Source organism: Canis lupus, chromosome 18, assembly GCF_048164855.1.
Source record: "Canis lupus baileyi chromosome 18, mCanLup2.hap1, whole genome shotgun sequence".
NCBI lineage: Eukaryota > Metazoa > Chordata > Mammalia > Carnivora > Canidae > Canis > Canis lupus.
The window spans coordinates 28,116,288-28,137,881 of record NC_132855.1 but is presented as its reverse complement, the minus strand read 5'-3'; the positions used below and the strand labels follow the sequence as shown (position 1 = coordinate 28,137,881).

The window sequence follows — 21,594 nt, the reverse complement described above, 5'->3', positions numbered from 1 at the left end:
GAACATGTAGTAAATTTAAAATTCTACATCAACTTTTTCTATGAGCTTTTTAAAATGTAGGTGGTTATTTACATAACTAGTGTTCTTTTGAAGGTCATCTCTTAACTTCTTTGTCTTAAGAGTGAGAAGGGTCAGGAGGCCTGGGTGGCTCAGTGGTTGAGCATCTGCCTTTGGCTCAGGCAGTCATCTGGGGGTCCTGGGAATGAGTCCCGCATCAGGCTCCCTCATGACTCTGCCTCTCCCTCTGTGTCTCTTGTGAATAAATAAATAAAATCTTAAAAAAAAAAAGTGAGGGATCCCTGGGTGGCGCAGCGGTTTGGCGCCTGCCTTTGGCCCAGGGCGCGATCCTGGAGACCCACGTCGGGCTACCGGTGCATGGAGCCTGCTTCTCCCTCTGCCAATGTCTCTGCCTCTCTCTCTGTGTGTGTGTGACTATCATAAATAAATAAAAATTAAAAAAAAAAAGTGAGAAGAGTCTTCCCTTCCCTTTCTCTCTTCTTCCCTTCCTTCTTCTGTATCTCCTACCCCTACTCCCATTTCCCTTTCACCCACAGGCAGTCATTCTCTATTTTTGTTTGCATCGGCTTGTGCATCAAATGCATTTTCTGCTTTATGTCCACAAATTTTAGTGGGTAAAAATGGCACGGTATTGTCAGTCTCATTCCACTTCTTATTTTTATCATTAAGCGTGTGTTTTTAGATCTAGTCATGTCACTATGGATGTAGATACCTGATAGTTTGCTTTTAATCTCTATGGCAGTCTATGGTGGGCAGTGCTTAATTCTCCCTCCCATTCTCCAGTTGGATGCCCTGGTGACTGCCAGTTCTCACTCACCACCAAAAACTGCTTGAATATGTACTCATGGACATCACCCTAAATGATGATGGATGAGAGCTTAGGAGAGAATTTCTTGAAGATATAATTCCCAGCAGAGGAATTTGGGGATCACGGTATATAGTATAATGTTTTATCATTCGGAATTATTCACCAGAACTGCTATACCAGTCTACAGTCCCACCAGCAATATGTGATGGTTTTTACCTTTCTATGACATTTGAGATTTTGTATTTTTCTAATTTTTGCCAGTGTTCTTTTTGTAAGAGATTTTGAGTCTTTGAAATGAATAGCTTTCTGATTTCAATGGCAAAATTAATAGCCCTAGAGACATAGTTTTTCAGTGTATTTCATTCATCTGATTGCAAATATTATCCATAAGATAGTCTTCCAGTTGCTATGATGGTGAGAAAACATTTTGAAGGTCATTGTTAAGATATGAGCAGACCTCCACTGACCCAATACCTGATTCAGTCACATCCTAGCTCCTTCTGGTGAAGTGCTAGTTACTTATCAAAGCCTGGTACAAAACTGACAGTCTGGTTTGTGCCATTGAAGTGATTTAACCCTGTTCTAATTAAAGGAATTATCACAGATCATTATAGTTTGTTTTCTACTTTTCTGTGCACTTAAACTAGCATATGAACTTGAGTCGTGGAGGACGTCTTTGTATATCTACTCTCCAATGCCCACACTGTTACTCTAACTGAATTGTTGTTTCTTAATTGTTTCATGAATGTTAAAAGATAGTCATGTATACTTTTAATATTAATTTCCATTTTATGTGGCTACAGCAATAGTTTCTGGTTCTGAAAAATTTTTAGATTAAAACCATCCTCCCCATGTTCTAAGATGTAAAACGTTGGCATTTTAGCACAGCTTTGATTTAAGGGCTGGATCAGTTTCAAAATTGCTTCCTGAAAAAAAAAATCCTGGCTTTGCTTGAAAACGCTTGTGATCTCACCATGATGCTAAGGTGGGGTAACCTTCCAGCCTTGTAAGAATACTGGTCAGGATCCTTCATTATCTCAGTGAATTGGTACCTCTCACCACCTGTTCAGCTGGCTTTCAAGTGTGTCCACACTTTTGTAGCAGTGTAGATGGAATACAAATCCAGGTTCTTGCTAAGAAAACATTAACCTGGAACAGATAGACTGTGCTGATCAAAAAGCCATATTGAAGAAAGTTATATTTAAAGAAGATAATTTGAGGAAAACATTTTTTCAGGTCTGTGAAGTCATTTGTGGTTCTAGTCATCCTATAGAAATTCTGTGCCTACTACTTTATCTGTAATTGAAGGAAATGAACTAAATAATGTCCAAGTCCCTGAAGTCCTGTGATATGATACTATGCCACTTAGTCTCTGTGTGCAGAACCAGCTATGTACTCTCAGTGAACCTGGAGGACTCAGGACTTTGCTTGTTTCCTCAGGAATTGTCTCTGTGACTTGAAGACCCTCATGTCTAAAAAGTCATCAGAGCTTTCACTTCCTTCTCATGCCCAGGTCAGCTGGTTCCCAGTTGTATACGTTTATTACTTTCCATAAGCCTCAGGACCTAATTTTGCTACCTCTTCTTTTCTAAAGCTTCCCCCATGTCCATACTTTTTTTATGGTTCCCATATCCTTCAGTAATTGCAGAGTGGGGTATGTAGCTTCTACAACAGTACCTAACAACAAATCATATAGCTTGGGTCATTTTAAAGGTTCTATTGCTGATCCCAATGGGAACCAGAATTGAGGAAATCACTCAGTTTCTTCATCCATAACTGAACAGTAATGAAAGCTGAAGTGTGTCTAGGAAGAAGTCCCTGGCAGAGGGCTTGGCACACAGTAGGTGCTGAAAATCAGTATGCTGTCATAGGAAATGGTTTTTTTTTTTTTTGAAGCCACTCAGTTTTGACATGAAACTTAAGGAGTTTAATCCTATCGTAAGAATATTCCCAAATGTCTTCATTTTAGTCAAAGCCCACATGCACAGATAGTCCGCTGCTGCCATTATTACATCCAAGAATAAATATTTTTCTTCCTTTAGTATAGGTTTGCTTTCTGAGATGAGGTGGGAAGGTATTGCAGAAGTTCATCCTGGGAAACAAAGATGACCTCTTTAGAGAGGCCTGTGGTATATCTTTGGTGCCATTCCCACAGTGCATGTCAAGTCTCAGTGCTGTGATAAGCTAATACAGCCTGGAATGAATATTATACACGGTTTAAAATGCTTATTTTTCCACACGTATTTCTCTTCTATGAAAACAGATAAGTAAGTGAAATACCATTTTATTGTAAATGACAGCTTGCTGCTAATAATCTAGCTAAAATATTTTTTACCTCCTCATACATTCTTTTTGTTCTTATTCAAACATGTATTCCAAACCAAAAATTAATGTTAAAAGCAATTATTAGTGTAAGCAAAATAAAAGCTTGCCTTTTTAACTAGAGCAAATAGGCAGCTGCTATTCAGAGCTTCTAAAATAATGCAGTCTCATCGGAAGGAAAAATCATTCCCAGCAATCTTCATGCAATGGCAGTTTAGACAACTTTGATTTTATAAAGGGTTGCATCTGAAGTCTATATAATGTTAAAGTTTCAGTATGCCTCTTGGTGTTCACACAGACATATCTGACTTCTTTTGAGAAAAAACAAAATCTGAGTTAGCCTGGAATTCCAAGTTGCAGTGTGAAAAAAAAAAAAAAATCTCCATTTAACCTTCTGCTGGTATTATGTGAAGGCTACGACTCATCTCCAAACAAACGTATGATTGAGGTGATGTTTTGGAATAACATCCTGTGTTCTGGTGGCGCATCACTCTTCAGTGACATTCTGAGGTTGCATTGTATTAGCACATGATATTTTCCCCAGTTAATTGATATCCCAGGTTCGTCCAGGGGAAAATCTACGGCTCCCCCAAACATGCTTGACAAGTTATTATATTTACTTTACTCAAAGCCCGTGTGTGCAATATCCCTCTTGGAGGTGGTCTCTTATTGGAGTCCCATATGCTTTTTGTTTGGGAAGAAAGCAGTCACTGTGTCATACTGTTACATGGAGTATTCTTTTTCAGGGATGTTGTTCCCTTGGGGACCATATCAGGCCAGAGTTCCTTAGTCTAATAAGACCTTTGTAACTCTTATTGTAGAAGAGTTCTGGGAGGGAAGCAAGAGTTAAACAGAAAATGTAATTCAAGCAACCATATTAGGCCACATGTGGGAAAACATGACTTAGTATTGGATTAAAAAATGGTATTTGTTGTAAAAAGGACTGCGATGCCAAAACATTTGAGGTATTTTCAGTGTAAATGAAGGCTATTGTGGCACAAAGAACTTGTAACATTTTAACATTTACCTTAGTTTCTGAATATGAATGATCTAAATATACATCACGTAGAGTTCATATATTTTATATTAAAAAAGATATTATCAATTATAGAAGTCCTGTATGGTGACATCTGATCTAAGATTTCCTTTTGAGTTTCCCCATCAGTAAAATGATGTTTAATCTATATAGAAATAATTATTTTAGCAGTATTATATACATATTCATCGCTCAGTAATACAAAAATATAAGAATTAGTCGATGTAATTGTTTTGCTTTACCAGTTGATGACAGACACACTGATTATGGTTGGTAAAGGTAGAATTATTAAAAAGAATTTTGCAAAATGAACATACAAAGCCCTTTTTTTCAGACTTTGTGATTATGTTTAATGAACAAAATTTTAATTTAATTTTCAGATACAACTTTTGGATACAGAAATCATAAGCAATTAAGATACTTGGCTATTTTGTCCAATTATGACACTGTAAAATGTATTTTCTGAAATGTGAACATTTTACAGCAAATGTTATGATATAATAATGTTTTGAGACTGCCTTTTCTTTCTTTTTTATTTTTTTAACAGCAAATGGTGTCACAGCAACGCATTCTAATTCATGAAGATTCCATGAACCTGCTAAGTCTTTATACCTCTCCCTCTTTGCCCAACATTACCTTGGGACTTCCAGCAGTGCCACCCCAGCTCAATGTAAGTCATTACACAGCAGCCCATTAAAATATCAGCCCAGTGATGTTTTCTTAGGGGAACTTCTCTTTCATTTCTTGTATATTTAGACTTCAGGGAAATGTGGTAGAGTTCACTTCTCCTAGAATTCACTCACTTCGCTCTGAGTTGTACAGAGACATTCAGTTTAATTTCAAATTAGCGTATTATACGGGTTCACATTATGTAATATATACAAAAATAATAACTAACATTTATATAATGTTTTATAGCTTTTAAAAAAGAAAGCACTCTCCAGATATATTATTTTAGTAGCTTCACACAGCTCTCCCATGAAACAGAGATTACAGACCACAATTTTACAGAAGAAGCAGCTGAGTCTTGGAATATTTAAAAGCCCAAGATCACAGAGGCATTGAGTAGCAGTCCTAGGACTCAACCCAGGCCAGTGTTGAGAGGTGTAGCTTCTAAAGCACAGCAGCATATGTTTATAGAATTTATTTTGTGAATGACTTTATTTTTGGAATTTAAGTTACTGACTCTGTGGTACTAAGGAATACAATATCTGGAAAACCTCTCTAAGAGCAATATTAAATTTTCCCCAGGAGATTCAGAGTGAATCAATTACTTTAAAAGTCCTGACATCTGAAATAGGATCTCTGGGAGGTACTTGTCCTACGAGCAGAAGATAGCAATAATTATTTTATACATATTCCCCCAAATAATACAAACTTTAGTCATTGTCAAAGATTTGTAAGCTTTACGAGAAAAATTCATCTATGAAATGTTAGTAAATTAAATTGTACTTATGCAGAGGTCATGTTATGCATTAGGTTTTAAGAGAAATTTATTTCAACTCTTGGCACCAATTTTGTCAAGCTTTAGCAGCCCATCTTCCATGGAGTTCAGCTTGTCAAATTCACATCTTTTACAATATACCCACACCAGGAAATTTTAAAGAGTTGACCATTTTTTGCCTCATTTATTTTTAGAATATAAATGGTGGGCACAAGCACACCTATATGGACATTTTTAAATGATAAATTTTGTAATTGGGTTCAATACATATTATAAAATCAATCTAAGAGATATCTGGTTATATTTGGTATTTTTAAGAGAGTAAAGTGTTATCTCACATGATCCAGTAATCTTACACCAGAGGAGAAAGCCTTAATTTGGATGTTGTTTTATATTTGGAATTGAAGAAAAAAGGCTTAATAATACTGATTTCAGCTACCCCCTGAGAATTCCACATGAAATATTTGTAAACAGTTGAGTCTAGTGAAAAGGAAAAAAAAGAATTAGGGATGAATCTGAACATTAAATATTCATGGGTGATATTTTCACATCTCCACTTATTAAAAATTGTTTTTTCATCTATTTCTTTTTTTCTATTCTTCTGATAATAAGCAAAAACTGACACAAAAGCTTCTTATGACACATGAATAGGCATTTTACTTCCACTCTTTTTTGCATGTTCTAAGTCATTCCTACCAGCTAACACAAACATACCCCACTTTTAATGTGGTCAGAGAGAATTTTTTCCCAAAGGACCAAGTACTAAAGCCAGACCATTTAATGTTTCAATGGTAATACAATTTGGTACCATTGGATGAATAAACCAATGTGGTTTGGATTGCAGTTTCATTTTTCTTTGCTTCCATTTTGGTGTGGATGAGGCCATCACAATTAATTTTTCAAGCTTAGCATTGCTTTGGCAAAGGGATCTTTAATATTCCATTTCCCCACTGAATAGTGGGAAATTTTAAGGAAAAGAGGCCAGGAGAAGGAATCACTTCTAGATTAAACATTGCATTGACTTGCCATGTGACTAAGACAAACCATTTACCTCTTTGTCCTTCAATTTCTCCATCACTGAAAATTGCTTTGCTTCCCTGGTGCACAGCAATTTTGAAAGATGAAACATGAGTTTTGAAAAGAAACATGCCACATAATTTTGAGGTATTAGACTTCTGCTTTTGTAATACCAAAATGACCTCCATTCATTAAATTCTTTGAATAGGATAATTCATTATTACTATTGATGATATAATTATTATTACCTTATTACTGTGTTATCATACATTTCAAGTTCTTAATAGCATTTTTATTTGATCTAATTTCACTTGTAGTTTATTTTATTAAACAAAAGTATCTGGAGTGTCATTTTCAATATTTAGAGATTTGGGGGATCTGTTATGAATTAATACAAAATACATGTTTAAATCAAAGTCCTGCATATTTTATACAACCTTTCATTGAGTAGGCTGAAGAATTTTATTTTAAAAATTAAATATTGAAAATCTTTCTTTTTAAGATTTTATTTATTTATTCATGAGAGACACACAGAGAGAGGAAGAGACATAGGCAGAGGAAGAAGCAGGCTCCATGAAGAGAGCCCAATGTAGGACTCAATCCTGGACCTCCGGGATCATGCCCTGAGCCAAAGGTAGATGCTCAACTGCTGAGCCACCCAGGTGTCCCTAAATATTGAAAATCTACAGCTCTGTGAACTTACTAGAAGACATTAGAGGAATCGCTCCTGCTTAAAACTCCAAAGTTAGTTTTATCTCCAGCTTCTTCATTACTATGATATAGTCATTACTTTAGCAATTTGAATCAATTTTACATTTCCTTATACCTTTTTACCTAAACAGTACACTAAAATATTTTTTAAAAATAAACTTCCCAGTTATTAAGCCTGAAATTAGCATTATTTTCAATGTTAAAAACTCTTTAAGTTCAGTACAGTGATGCTCAGTACTAAATCGTCTCCAGTGCTTCTACTCTGTTTCTATTTCTCCTTTGTTAATTCAGTTAGTTTAAAAAGACATGCTGTTGGGCAAAATAGGTGAAGGCGATTTAGCGGTACAAACTTCCCATTGTAAAATGTATGTCATAGGGATGAAAAGTACAGCATAGGGAATACAGTCAATAAGATTGTAGAAAGTTCGTATGACGACAGATGGTGGCTATACTTATGGTGAGCACCTCTAATGTATATGAATGTTGAATCACTATGTTGTACACTCGAAACCAGTTTAATATTGTATGTCAAATACTTCAATTTAAAAGAACTGGGAGAAAAAAAAGACATGCTGTTATACATATTTTCCCTACTCAGGCATCAAGAAGATGGGGTTTTCTTTTGGATAGAGGAAGGGAGAATTAGGGAATAAAAAACTCACCTAACAGTGTACAGACCTAATGGATGAAAGAGGATTAACATCTTTATTATTTCTTGACACAGGCTTCAAATTCACTTAAAGAGAAACAGAAGTGTGAGACCCAGACGCTCAGACAAGGCGTTCCTCTTCCTGGGCAGTATGGGGGCAGCATCCCAGCATCTTCAAGCCATCCCCACGTTGCTTTAGAGGGAAAGCCCAACAGCAGCCACCAAGCTCTCCTACAGCATTTATTATTGAAAGAACAAATGCGACAGCAAAAGCTTCTTGTGGCTGGTAATTAATAATGGCATCACTTGCAGATCATTTTAGGACTTTATTTATCAGTGATCCAGTGTAATGTCTTTTTAGTTTAAGACCCTAGTAAAGATTTACAGTGTCATACAAAGGTCTCCCTGACACTTGGTATTGTGGGAAAGGCTACTATTCCTATTTATTGCTCTAGACACATGGTGGGAAAAACATCTCACCTTATTTAGCCTTCATGCATACCACGGTGGACTACTGGTGAGTCACTGGTCAGATGCAGACCTGTCTAGTCTTCTGACACATCTGCCTGCACCTCATACATCCTGGCCTTCTTCTGATATTTGCCAAGTAGAGAAGCTCGTTTTCATCAAATTTATCTCATATATCTGTTCTCTGTGGCTTTTCATCTTAAGCAAAATTGTGTGTATGTGTGTACATGTGTATTTTTTTTCAGGTGGAGTTCCCTTACATCCTCAGTCTCCATTGGCAACAAAGGAGAGAATCTCACCTGGCATTAGAGGTACCCACAAACTACCCCGTCACAGACCCCTGAATCGAACCCAGTCTGCACCTCTGCCTCAGAGCACGTTGGCTCAGCTGGTCATTCAGCAGCAACACCAGCAATTCTTGGAGAAGCAGAAGCAATACCAGCAGCAGATCCACATGAACAAAGTAAGCCCCCAATCCAAAGTCATGATGTCATATCCACCAGTGGGGAAATTGGGGTTCTCTTCCCTGATATGGGCACACAAGAGGAGAATGGTGGTATCAAAAGGAGATTGCCAGCCTAGCCCTCGAGGACAGCATCACAATATCAGTATTTTCACTATCCTTACATTCACAGGATGTTTATAGCAAAATTGAGATTATAGATTGGTAAGTTTTATGATTGAGGGCCTATTTGAATACAGAAGTACATACGGGCACATTGAGAGCACATACAGCACATACAGAGCCCCATTTTTCAGTATGGTAGAAAAGGCTTGAAGGCAGAATTGAATGTGGTGGGGTTGACAGCTCAAAAAGTTTGCACAGGTACAAGCAGCTATGATGAGGTGAGCCAACAAACTATTTCTCAGCAACTTGTACATATCCATGTTATATTTATTTTTTAGCATGCCCCCACTTTATTCCAAACAGTGTCTGAAGCAATTTCTCAGAAATGTGTGGTAATTTTCTGGCAGCCTTATTGTGGCCAAAATGGAAAGCTGATGTCTGTATCACACCACATCCTTAGGCGCTCTCCTGCTGAGGCAACCACAAAGAAACAGTGATTACAATATAACAATATCAGACAGGCTCAGCCTGTAAAATGTTTTCAACAAATTCATAAGCAAAACCTGTTTACAAAGCTTTGACACTACCCTCTGCTATGGTAGGTTTACAAAACAGAGTCTTCTCATTCCCGGACAGTGTTAAGGTCCTGAATATCATAATTCTATCCACTCTCCTTTGTTACTGTATCACCTACAAGGCATCTCATAGAGGTATTATTTTTAAGAAATGACTTTCTGTTTACTGATAGGTAGCTAAAAATTGGCTCACTATTTAAAAACTTTATTGTATCATGATATAAACAAAGCAAAACCTCATGGGCAAAGGTCTGATTGTCTTTCTAATTGCTATAGGAGAAAGGGGGTTCTTTTTCTTGTGCTCACTTTATTGTAGGTAGGGCAAGAGTTTTTCTCTTCTCTTTGGCCTCCACTTATAGGGCAGAGACATGAAGGGAGCAGGGGCTGAAGACCATACTACTGAATAGAAATCTTTCCAGCCCAGCCCTTCGCTGCCTTCAAAGATGATGCGTATGTGTGTGGGATTGGGGAAGTGGGTGCTGGGGATGGATGGCAGTGGCACTGCCTTTCCTGCCATCTCTCATTATACTTAATTCTATATTCCACTGTACTGCATACTCTTTATACATCATCAGATGCCAATTTTATTGCTACAGTTTTCTCTAAATTTATCAAATTATTTTTATATCAAGGCAGTCTCACTGGAGAAGACCAACTTCCTTCTTGTAGAGTGGCTTGATACTTATGGACTTGAATGTGGCTATGCATATGTTTGCTATATTATGGTAGAGTGCAGTTTGTTTGTTTTGTGGTCTCTCAGCACTACTTCAAACTACTGGGTATTCTTGAAAAATTGTCCAGTGATTAATGAGAAAAATTTTTGAAGAAAGAAAGATTGGGGATCCTACCTTTTGCCTCACAATAGTTTTTCTGGTTGTTTTTGTTTTTGTTTGTTTGTTTGTTTGTTTGTTTGTTTAAGAGAGAGCATGAGTGGAAGAGGGGCAGAGGGAGAAGGAGAATCTTAAGCAGGTTTCATGCCCAGCGTGCAGCCCAATGAGGGGCTCGATCTCATGACCCCAGAATCATGACCTGAGTCTAAATCAAGAGTCTGTTGCTCAACCGATTGAGCCACCTAGGCGCCCTGTTACCTCATAATATTTTGATCTGGGATTGGGTTCATTAGATTCCTATGAATACTTTTAAGAATATTTTAGAATATTTTTTTTATGACCTAGAGATGCCAGTGTTTCAGACTCAGTGGTATGCTAATAACAGAATCTTTATATTTTAGTATTCCACTTGAGATTTTGACAGGCGGATGCTAACCTTAGTCGCGTGGAAGAAACTAAGATGAAAAGCAGGCATTTGCATTTGAGCAAGGAAAAAAGCAAATCCTATCAGAGACCTTCTCCCATGTGTTGCTGATTCCTTGGAATCTGTTAAGAATTCTTCCCAAAATTAGAAACAAACCTATACTTTCAGGTACATGTTTGTACAGTGGTTTGATTATTAAATCTTGTCTTAATTAGGCAAAATGAAGTCCAGAAAACTTCAAAGTACAAAGCTGATCTTTATATATTAACCCCTCTCAGCTTGGGTGTTTAGATTACTCAAGCAGGTCTCTAGTTGGCTTTTCTCCAAGTATGTATTCCATATGTTTGATCAAATGACATATGCACATTGGGTATTCTCCAGATTTTGAAAATATTTCACCTGCCCTCAATCGTCTAAGGGAAAAGAGGAGAATCTTATTAAAGAAAATATTGAATCTCTTTCCTATTTTGAAGCATTCACAATAGAACCATCAAGAAATGAATTACAACTGCTCACCATTCCCCATAATGTGATGAAAACATTTATTTCACATTATGTGAGGGCCATAACTTAGATGACAAAAACCAATGAGTTTCTGTATAATCATATATTTATGTACATTCTACCCATTTTGAATATCCATTAATGAGAAGTAACCACAGAAACTTTATGTAATTTTTTTCTTGGTACAATGGATTAGTCTGCATTGAAGCATTTCACACTGGAGCCAAATAGTTGGCATCATAAAAATATCGTACCTGTTCTTGAGCAGCTTACCGCAGAAAATATATGCTCACATAAAGACATAGGTTTGCAGATAACATGTTTGAAAATGTCCTTTACTTTTGCTCCCTCAACTTTTGTTATGGTTCTTTTTTTAAGATATAGAGAAGAAAAAAAATACAGTGGCAACAAAGAAAAAGAGAAGTAGATTTATCCCTAAGCATACATCATATTAGATGTGATTGTCCTTCCTGGTATGAAATTTTTTTTAATATTTTATTTATTTATTCATGAGAGACACAGAGAAAGAGAGAAAGGTAGAGATACAGGCAGAGGGAGAAGCAGGCTCCATGCAGGGAGCCTAATGTGGGATTTGATCCCGGGACTCCAGGATCACGCCCTGGGCCGAAGGCAGGCGCTGAGCCACCTAGGGATCCCCATGAAATTTTTAATGATATAATTGAATTGTTAATAATCCTTAGAAGCAAACCTGTACTTTTCAGAGCAGAGTTTATACAATAACTGAGTTATTAAATTTGTAAAACTTTCTCCTGTCTTCCTGTTACTTGAAGGCATTTATGAAAGCAGCATTCCTGCTTATTATAAGTCTACAATGTAAATATTATTAATCATGCTAAATAATTTACCTACCCATTGCTTGATACTTTAATGACATTTACATGGGAAGTTTACGTGTCCTAGAGTTATTTGTCTCATACAATTAGTGTATGCACTTAATAGCTTAGCAGAAATATCCCTAGAGTGTGTATTGTATAGTATGTGTATTGTTATATCCACACAGTGGGGCAAGCTAGAAAGGTGAGTGGAAATCTCAACATGAGTGATTTGTCTCTCTGTTCCATCAGTTTGAATAAACGATTTTCACTGAAAGTATTTTGAGAAGTTTAGCATAAGAAAGTCATAGCTTACACTATGTGTTCTTTTGTTTTTTTTTTTGAGACATTTAAAATATTTAGAAATGCATTAAGCAATTTTTGTTGCTAATGGATGGTACATTCTTGCAATAATAACTTGTGAGCCTTTCCAAAAAAAAGTTTCTTTATACCAGCATCAAAAAAAGCTAAATAATTTCTATTTTAACTAGAATTTTTCTAGTACCTATGTTTTTCATATTCATAATTCCAAATCCACATAAGCAGAAATTTCAAGAAAGTTCTTCATTCAGCACTTATTTGAATGAAATACTAAGTTATTATGCATTTATCCATTTAGCAACTCATATTGAATTTTTGCTTCAAAAATTCAGACACTATTTTAGGCACTAAGAAAATAATATTCATTGTCCTCATGGAGCTTACAGGCTGGGGAGCCAAGAAGTGAAATATCTAAGTAAACAGTAATACAATGTGTGATGTACTAGGACAGGGGACATGAGGAAGAAAATTGTTTTCTCCGAGGAAGTAAGACTTGAGACTTGTTAGTTACCTCTCTGGGTTATCGTGTCCTTTCTATATATTCCTTTCTTTCCTTTTCACCCCTCTCTGTCCCTCTTGCTTGCTTGCTTGCTTGCTTGCTTGCTTTCTCCCTTTGTAATACGCTTTGTGATAAATATCTTATGCATTCCTATGACTGGATGTCAGCCAATACTTTGTTTAAAAACCCACATAAATCATGAGATGATATATATGTCAAGGTTCACCGTAGATATAAGTATTTATTATATATTTATTACTATGATACTTAGGCATTTTGACATGAGTGCTATTTTATCATAATAAAAATATATCTAAGACGAGATTAGTAAAGGGGAGGCCAAGCAGATGTCCTGCATTGCCCTTATTAAAACAGGTAGATATTATATCTGACAAGCAAGGCATGAGTATAATTCTGCTCAAATGCTGGAATGGAGCAAATGGGGAGTTTTCATTAGTTTTTGGAAGAGAATTTGACCCTTTCTTTGAATAGTATCTGTTTTATCCTTTTTCTTGAGATAATTCTCTAACATAAATGTTACGTATTCTTCATAACCCCTCATGATTCATACCTGCTCCTTGTCCTTGATCATCCATCCACAGCAACCCAGGGGACTATATTCTTTCTTGCCTGTGGTCACACACAAACATGGTCACACACAAACATATCATGCATATGTGTGTGTTATTTGTTTTCTTTATAAAGTATCCCTGAAGGCAGTTCTAAAATAGAACTATTTTGTGCACTCTTGAGCAAAGTATATTTTCCCAAGGAGGTTGATTTGACCAACAACTATAATGTAGCATCCCAGAAAGTCTACATTTTTAAGTCACATTTCCTATTATCAAACAGCAGGGGAACATTTTGTATTAGCTTTATTTTAATAAAAGTAATTATACCCATTACTTCCTTGTGAGAAGAGTAAAATTTTGAGTATAATTAGATGAGGACGATGAACCGATCTTTGCTTTTTGCTGCACCTGTTACTCTGAGTGTGTCTTTCCCTCCCCTTCTTTTATGCACTGTGCTTCCTCCCAGCACCTTCTCTGTAGGCACCTTAGGGATTAGATCTTTCACATAATACCAGCTCCCTTTTATGAGGAGGATCCATTGTAAGATGGGACACAATGCTAATATTCTTATGTATGTTAACTTCTCATACTTAACAAGTCAGTCTTTTAATATCATTAAATTTAATTTTAAAGGGTTGACCAACATGACAGGGCTAGCAGTTGACAGCTGGAATTCTCACATAGGTTGTATGACACAGAAGCCTGTTCTGAACCTTAAACGTGTACTTAGGATTGTAGTGTTGTTTTTATCACTGAGCAGGAGATAAGATTTTCCCTTTTTTATATAAATTTTTATTTGAAATAAGGTCCACACCAGACATGGCCCTTGAATTCACTACCCTGAGATCAAGAGTCACATGATCAAGAATCATGTAAATGCTCTATTGACTGAGCCAGCCAGGCACCCTAAGACATTTTCCCCACTTTATTTTATTTTTTTTATTTTTATTTTTATTTTTTATTTTTTTTAATATTTTATTTATTTATTTATTCATGAGAGAGAGAGAAAGAGAGAGGCAGAGACACAGGCAGAGGGAGAAGCAGGCTCCATGCACTGGGAGCCCGACGTGGGACTCGATCCCAGGTCTCCAGGATCGCGCCCCGGGCCAAAGGCAGGCGCCAAACCGCTGCGCCACCCAGGGATCCCTATTTTATTTTATTTTTAAAAGATTTTTTTAAATTTATTTGACAGAATGAGAGAGAGCCCAAATGGGGGAAGTGGCATTCAGTGGGAGAGGGAGAAGCAGGCTGTCCGCTGAGCAGATAGCCTGATGCAGGGCTCCATTCAGGACCCTGAGATCATGACTTGAGCCAAAGGGAGATGCTCAAGAGGCTGAGGCACCCAGGCACCCCTGAATTTTATTTTTGCCAAAAAGTAGAAAACTTACAATGAAAGATAAGGCAAACAAGCAAACAAAACAGGAAGATGATCTGATTTTATGTATTTATTTAGTTTTGGTATTGGTTTGGATTTGCCAGGATGAAGAAACTCCTTTTCCTGACCCTACTTCCCAACTTTCCATGCATTGCCCTCCATCCAGTTACTAACTTGGAAGTCTTTTTATGTGGATCTGATGGCAGGACATTCAGATATCCATTGGATTATAAAGCTTTCCAGCAGTGCGGTGTGAGTGCAGTACGGCCAGGCCATGCTTCGTTCCTTTCTTGCATGTTGTAAAATTGTTATTTTGTTTAGATTGGGCAAATGTCTTCTCCTAAGAGCTCTCAGTGAGCCTGATGCTGAAAGTCTACTGACTTCATCAAGTTCAACTAAAATGCAAATTTGGCATCTCATCGATGGGTGGTTGGAAAATGCCTTGTTTCAAGTTTTGAAAAATGGATGAGTAGAAACTTGAACTGGGCTTTCATTTAGGAAAGTAGGCATTACTGTTGTCAGGTTTAATTTCTCTCTATCCATTTGACAGTATGTTTCCAGGCAGAGTCTTTAATCAACAATTTAGGATTACATTTTGCCCATTAGATGGATAGTATGTCCAAAAACTTGAGCAGGCACCGAAAGGCAGTCTTAATTTTCTAACAGTAAAAAGCCCCCTAGATTATTTATCTATCTATAGAGGTTTACAGAAGAAACTTTGACTTTGCCCTTAAATAGATGTTATTTCGACATGATTAGCCCAATGTAAATAGATCCATGTAGGTATGTGCTGAGCTTCAAAAAAACCACTTACTGCAATACTGGCTTACATCATCACAGAGAATTCTTATAGAAGCATTTCACGACATAATTATGAGTGGATGGTTTATAATATACAGAAAATGGCTTGTTGCTTTATTATTAGATGTGATGAAATCCTGTGTTTGTAAAAGAAACTAAATGACCATTTCAGTGGATTAATGTGTAACATTCATAAACGTTCCCAGTGCTGCTTTCATAACTTGAAGACCAAGGGAAGGACCTCGACCTTTCCTTTTCACTCTGCACTGTTAATCTAGTCAGAGACGCTTTTACTGAATGAGAAAAACAATAGTTGGACAGGACTATGAGGTAAGAAAATAGGGGAAAGAAAAATATCTGGGGAATTAAACCATGTGAGTGGTTTGACTGATGTTGATTCCAGGCTGTTCAAAGGGAGAGGGAAGCTAAATAATTTGGTTGTTTCTCAACCTTGACAAATAGTTTCATTTGACAGGATGAAATAATTAAGTCTTACTAAGGAATTTTTAATAAAGCTAAGTGATTTGTGGACATGAAAACCACCAATATGTGGCAGTCTCTTTGTTACAGATTTTGGTTGCTTCTAAATTCCTGATTTTAGTTTTCTTCCCATGTATCTTTCTGCCCTTCCTCTAAATATTTATGAAATCTGAGGGATCATAGTGACCCTGAAGTGTCATATGATCTAGAGGATTCCCATTCCTTCAGGCAGAATTGCACTCAGGGCTAAGCTCCCATGTCCTAAAGGCACTGTTACTCTCTTGCTATCAACTTGGTTGTATCAACCAGCAATAAAAACTCACTTCTAAAAAATAATTTCCTGGCATGGAGTCATTGATGGTGTTCCAAAAAGATTTATTAGCAACTATTGTGCTGCATACTGAAAATGAAAATAAAGAAGGCATGTACTTTCCCTCAAATGACCCATAGACCTGTGAACAGATCATTCTACTCAAAGGCAGTTCTATGTAATGAAGAGCTTATATGAATCGCAAAATCTGAAATACTTGATAACCTTTCCAAGAGAAGTTTCTGATGTCCTGCAGGATTATTTATCAGTTTTGCAACTTTGAACAAAGTATTAAACCTCTGCATCCAGTAATTCTCTAATCTGCATGTTTTAAAGGTTTATAGTGAGGACTACATGAAAGGATGTACTGAAAGTGCTTTGTAAACATGGTCGGCACTACTGAAATCTAATGCAGTATTTATGTTCTTATGTAGCACTAATAGTTTTATTTTCCTTATTCTTTTAATGAAAATGGTTGTCTGGAAGTGCTAAAATACTTCCAAGATACACATTTCCTACTTGCCTCAATCTTGCATCAAGCTACTTTGTTGTAAACCAAACCACTAAATTTTGTTCCAACTTGAGCCTTTGTATTCATCATGAAGCAGACCTTGTTTTCTCTTTGGAACAGTATTATGGTTAATTACTGAATTATTTAGTGAGGTATAATTTACACAGCAAAATGTATTCCTTTTGCTGTACAATTCAGTGATTTTTGACAAATGCATATCGTCATATAATTACCACAGTCAAGATACAGAACAGTTCCCTCAACTTCCAAGCTTCCCTTGTGTTGCTCCTTTGTCGTCAGTCCCTACCCCCACCTCCAACCCCTGGCAAAGTAGTTAAATTTTTGACCATGGAAGGAACATAAAACAAATCTCAAGTATGAAGGATGGTATATTTTAAGAGCAAGCAGACATCAGCTCTAAATGATCTAAACCATAGAATGTTTAAGAAGGGCCATAAGGGATTATTTTCAGAGGTCATAGGCAGACACTCTGTGGACTGGATCCATTCCATTGAACTACTGTCATTGGCCTGCCTGGTATCTCAAAAAGCGTTTGAATTACTGGTCAATCTTTAAAAATAGAAAGATTTCAAATACAAATATGGATTTCTGGCATTGTCTGAAAAATTGAAAATCTGACTGCACTGGGGCCCATGTTTCCATGTGGCAATTATTTTCCGGGGTTTACTCTTGGTCATCCATTTTCAATAGGACTTGTGCTGCTCTCCAGATTACCAAAGCAAGGGTTGATTAATGGGGAGAACGGTTTGATTATGAATCAATTGATTGGAAAATTACTGACTTTGAGATCGTGTCTATTCTGAGACACAGTCCAAAGTCATCGAGGGTGCCTTTCCTTAAATGTGCCTCTATCTATATTCCATTACCCTTAAAAAGTAAAGAAAGAAAACTTTGAAAGAAAGTGTACTATCAACTGAATATTGGAAAGTGGATTATTGGGGGAAAATCCCATTATGAAATAAAAAGAACATAAAATTACACAGTGCTATAAAAGAAGGAAAAATAGGGGATCCCTGGGTGGCTCAGTGGTTTGGCACCTGCCTTTGGCCCCGGGCGCGATCCTGGAGTCCCAGGATCGAGTCCCACATCAGGCTCCCGGCATGAAGCCTGCTTCTCCCTCTGCCTGTGTCTCTGCCTCTCTCTCTGTCTGTCTCTCTATGTCTATAATGAATGAATGAGTGAATGAATGAATGAATGAATGAATAAATAAATAAAAATAAATAAATAAATAAATAAATAAATAAATAAATAAATAAATAAATAGGGGATCCCTGGGTGGCGCAGCGGTTTAGCGCCTGCCTTTGGCCCAGGGCGTGATCCTGGAGACCCGGGATCGAATCCCACGTCGGGCTCCCGGTGCATGAAGCCTGCTTCTCCCTCTGCCTGTGTCTCTGTCTCTCTCTCTCTCTGTGACTATCATAAATAAATAAATAAAAATTAAAAATAAATAAATAAATAACTCTTTTAAAAAAAAGAAGGAAAAATAGCTCCTTTGTGTTCTAATTAGGTCCTGTTACGTTCTCTTGATGAGGATTTTATATTCTGAAAGTCAGTCTGTCTGTTTCTACTTTTGCCCACCTAAATCCAGTCTTCTATAGCAGCTGGAGTGACCATTTACAAATACAAATTAAATCATATCAAGGGCTTGCTTAAAACTCCCCAGCTGCTCCTATCATACAGAGGATAAAATCCAAACATCTTCTTGTGGCTTACAAGGCTATCGTGATCTGGCTCTTGCCCCCATCACTGACCTCATCTCCTACTCTCTTCCCTTCCTTGCTGACTTCCAGCCATGCTGGCTTTTTCTCCCATCTGTGAAGAATGTCATTCCATCCCCAGTTGTGCTGGCCACTGTTCTGTGTGGAATGTTCCACCTCTGGATCTTCTCATGACTCGATCTTGGTATTGGAGTCTCTCTTAGCTCCGGCCTCAGGTCTTCTGAGAGGCCTTCCCTACCCATACCAATTAGACAGAGACACTCACCCCTTTCCCCATCATTCCCTACCACATTAGGTTCCAATCTTCAGTTGCTTACTTTGTGCTTCCTCCTTTGAGAGGTTCCCAACTGACTGCTCTTCTCAGGATGTGGCATATAGTAAGTGCTCAATAAAAATTGCCTGACTAATGAAAGAGTAGATGAGTAACTTTCTCAAACTTAACTTGAAGCTCTGGAAGGAGGAAATTTTCAGCACCCTTTCCAGAAGTTAACACTTGTTTAAGTTAATTGAATTATTAGGATGTTTTGAAGCCAGAAAAAAAGGATATTTTAATTGTAGGCATTGTTTTTATATTTATTTATTTATCTATTTATTTATTTATTTTAAAAATTTTATTTATTTATTCATGAGAGGCACAGAGAGAGAGAGGCAGAGACACAGGCAGAGGGAGAAGCAGGCTCCATGCAGGGAGCCCAATGTAGGACTCGATCCCGAGTTTCCAGGTTCACGCCCTGGGCTGAAGGCGGCACTAAACCGCTGAGCCACCCGAGCTGCCCAACAGGCATTGTTTTTAGACAATCATTTAAAGTTGAACAGATAAACACATTTTATGAGGAATTCATTTGGTCCCTAGATTAGTTTTATATCCCCTCAATATCAGTAAGAAGGGACATTTTTCAGTTAGACTTTTGATTAGTGTGAATAATGAAGCAATATTTAGAAATATTTCTCTCTTATTATTTAGCTTGGTTCTTCTGGTGATTTCCCTAAAACTCACAGGAGTGAAATGGCATTGAGTATTTTGGCTCGAGGCAGAGTTCTTCTCTAAGTAGACCTCTTGGTTTGAAAGCCCTCCGTGTTCTGCATGTTGTTTTTGAGAACAGTTGGTACATACCTAATCTATTTGTGATTTGAGACAGAATTTTATCATTGTTTTAAAATCTAGTTTCCTTGGAGCTTAAGGGAAAGGTTTCATTTTCCAAAAGAAGAATTTTGCATTTATTTAAAAGAAACAAAAAAGAACAAAAACAAAACTTGTGCCATTCCCCAAGTAAAATCTGTCTTCAGATCTGAGGCAAAATAGGAAAGTGATGAGTTAGGTTGAAGGTCACTTTGCATAGTTTAATAATCACATTCAAACACTTGTGCTTAATGGGTTGTTGACAATTTCAGAAAACCAGATGTCCATCAGAAACAGATTTACTCCTTATACGCTCTTGTTCTTAGCTGCCATTCCAAATCTGAAGATATTTGTGGGTACATGAAAGATCACTGTGGGAAAAAAAATTTTAAATATGGAATTTAAAGATACTTTATTTGATAGCACTTATGCTTGTGTTGACTTCCAGACTTTGTTAGTGCAACTTACACGGAGAGGAGCTTCATGTGCTCATGTATAAAGGTTAACAGCACAGCCTTTCGATATTATTTCATGAATTTTACATCATTTGCTACTTAGAATATATGATATTTAACGTAGAATATAAACAGTGAAATTATGGACTTACTGTAATTATGATCCTAGCAGAGATTGATAAGAATGGAACTGTAACACTTGAAGGTTAGGGATTTAGATAAATTATCATATCTGGTCTATAGCATGTCAGTGTGAGTGGGTATGCACGTGTGTGTTACAAACCCAGAATGGTCATAGACTGCCTGCACCGTTCTTAGTGTTTAATACGATTGCTGTGCACAGGCAATACAGAGAAACACTGACAGACGAGGAAGAGGCACAGATAAAAGGGGAAGGAGAAGCACAGCCATCATCTTCCTCTCAGCTGGGTTCCCCACCAAAGTAACTCACCTGGTGTCAGACGAATGACACGTGGTGTGTTTTACAGATGGGCCCTCAGCCGAGATTCACACAGGCTTGCACATTTATCTGTCACACAGATGTTTCGTCTTGTGTTTTGTAGCCAGCAAGGCAACAGCTCAACTTTGCTGGGGGATCACCTCCAGATGTTCAACCAAAGGGAGACTCTGCTACCCCACTGAGAGTAAGCAGACAGCTCCTCCCTGCATCTGGGGCCGCTCAGCGACAGTGCAAATTAGAAAAGGGTTAGCCCATACCATCTTTGTAATGGTCACATTTGAAGTTCAAAAACACATACAACATAACATAATTGGAGTACTGAATGTCTTCATAAATAGTCAGAAACTTACAAACAACATCAAGTAATTTTTTTATTTAAAAAATCTCAAATAAGTTAAACCTAGCAGGCCAGTTTTCTGTGACTTTGGTTTGTAGATTTTTCTTGCTGATGTTAATTGTTAATTTTTCCACTCTGGCAAATTTGACTGCTTAAACAAAAACAGCTTTAGTCAAATACCTGGAAAAAGAGGTCTAGATTAACTCTTTCTATGTGTTTATATTCTGCAAAACCATCTCCAGGAGATCCCATCGAGCACTTTAGTATTTTGTGGAACTTTGCAAAAGAGCACGTTGTATTTCAGAGATGGTGAAAAAAAAATGATATTGCTTGTGTGGGGACATTGACATTTGCTGCATAATCTGGGAAGAAAAGTGTCAAAGCACTGTTCCTAATATCAGTTAAGC

At 37.2% G+C, this 21,594-nt stretch overlaps 1 protein-coding gene across 30 annotated transcripts in view; it reads left to right on the top strand.

Annotated features, from left to right (window-relative positions):
* HDAC9 (histone deacetylase 9) overlaps window positions 1–21,594 on the top strand; it is a 911,611-nt gene that overhangs the window by 528,783 nt on the left and 361,234 nt on the right. For all 30 annotated transcript variants that reach the window (XM_072783863.1, XM_072783864.1, XM_072783866.1 and 27 more), the window contains 3 exons: window positions 4,732–4,854; window positions 8,081–8,291; window positions 8,719–8,936. In XM_072783863.1, the coding sequence (XP_072639964.1) occupies window positions 4,732–4,854; window positions 8,081–8,291; window positions 8,719–8,936 (552 nt within the window). The remainder of the gene's footprint in view (window positions 1–4,731; window positions 4,855–8,080; window positions 8,292–8,718; window positions 8,937–21,594) is intronic.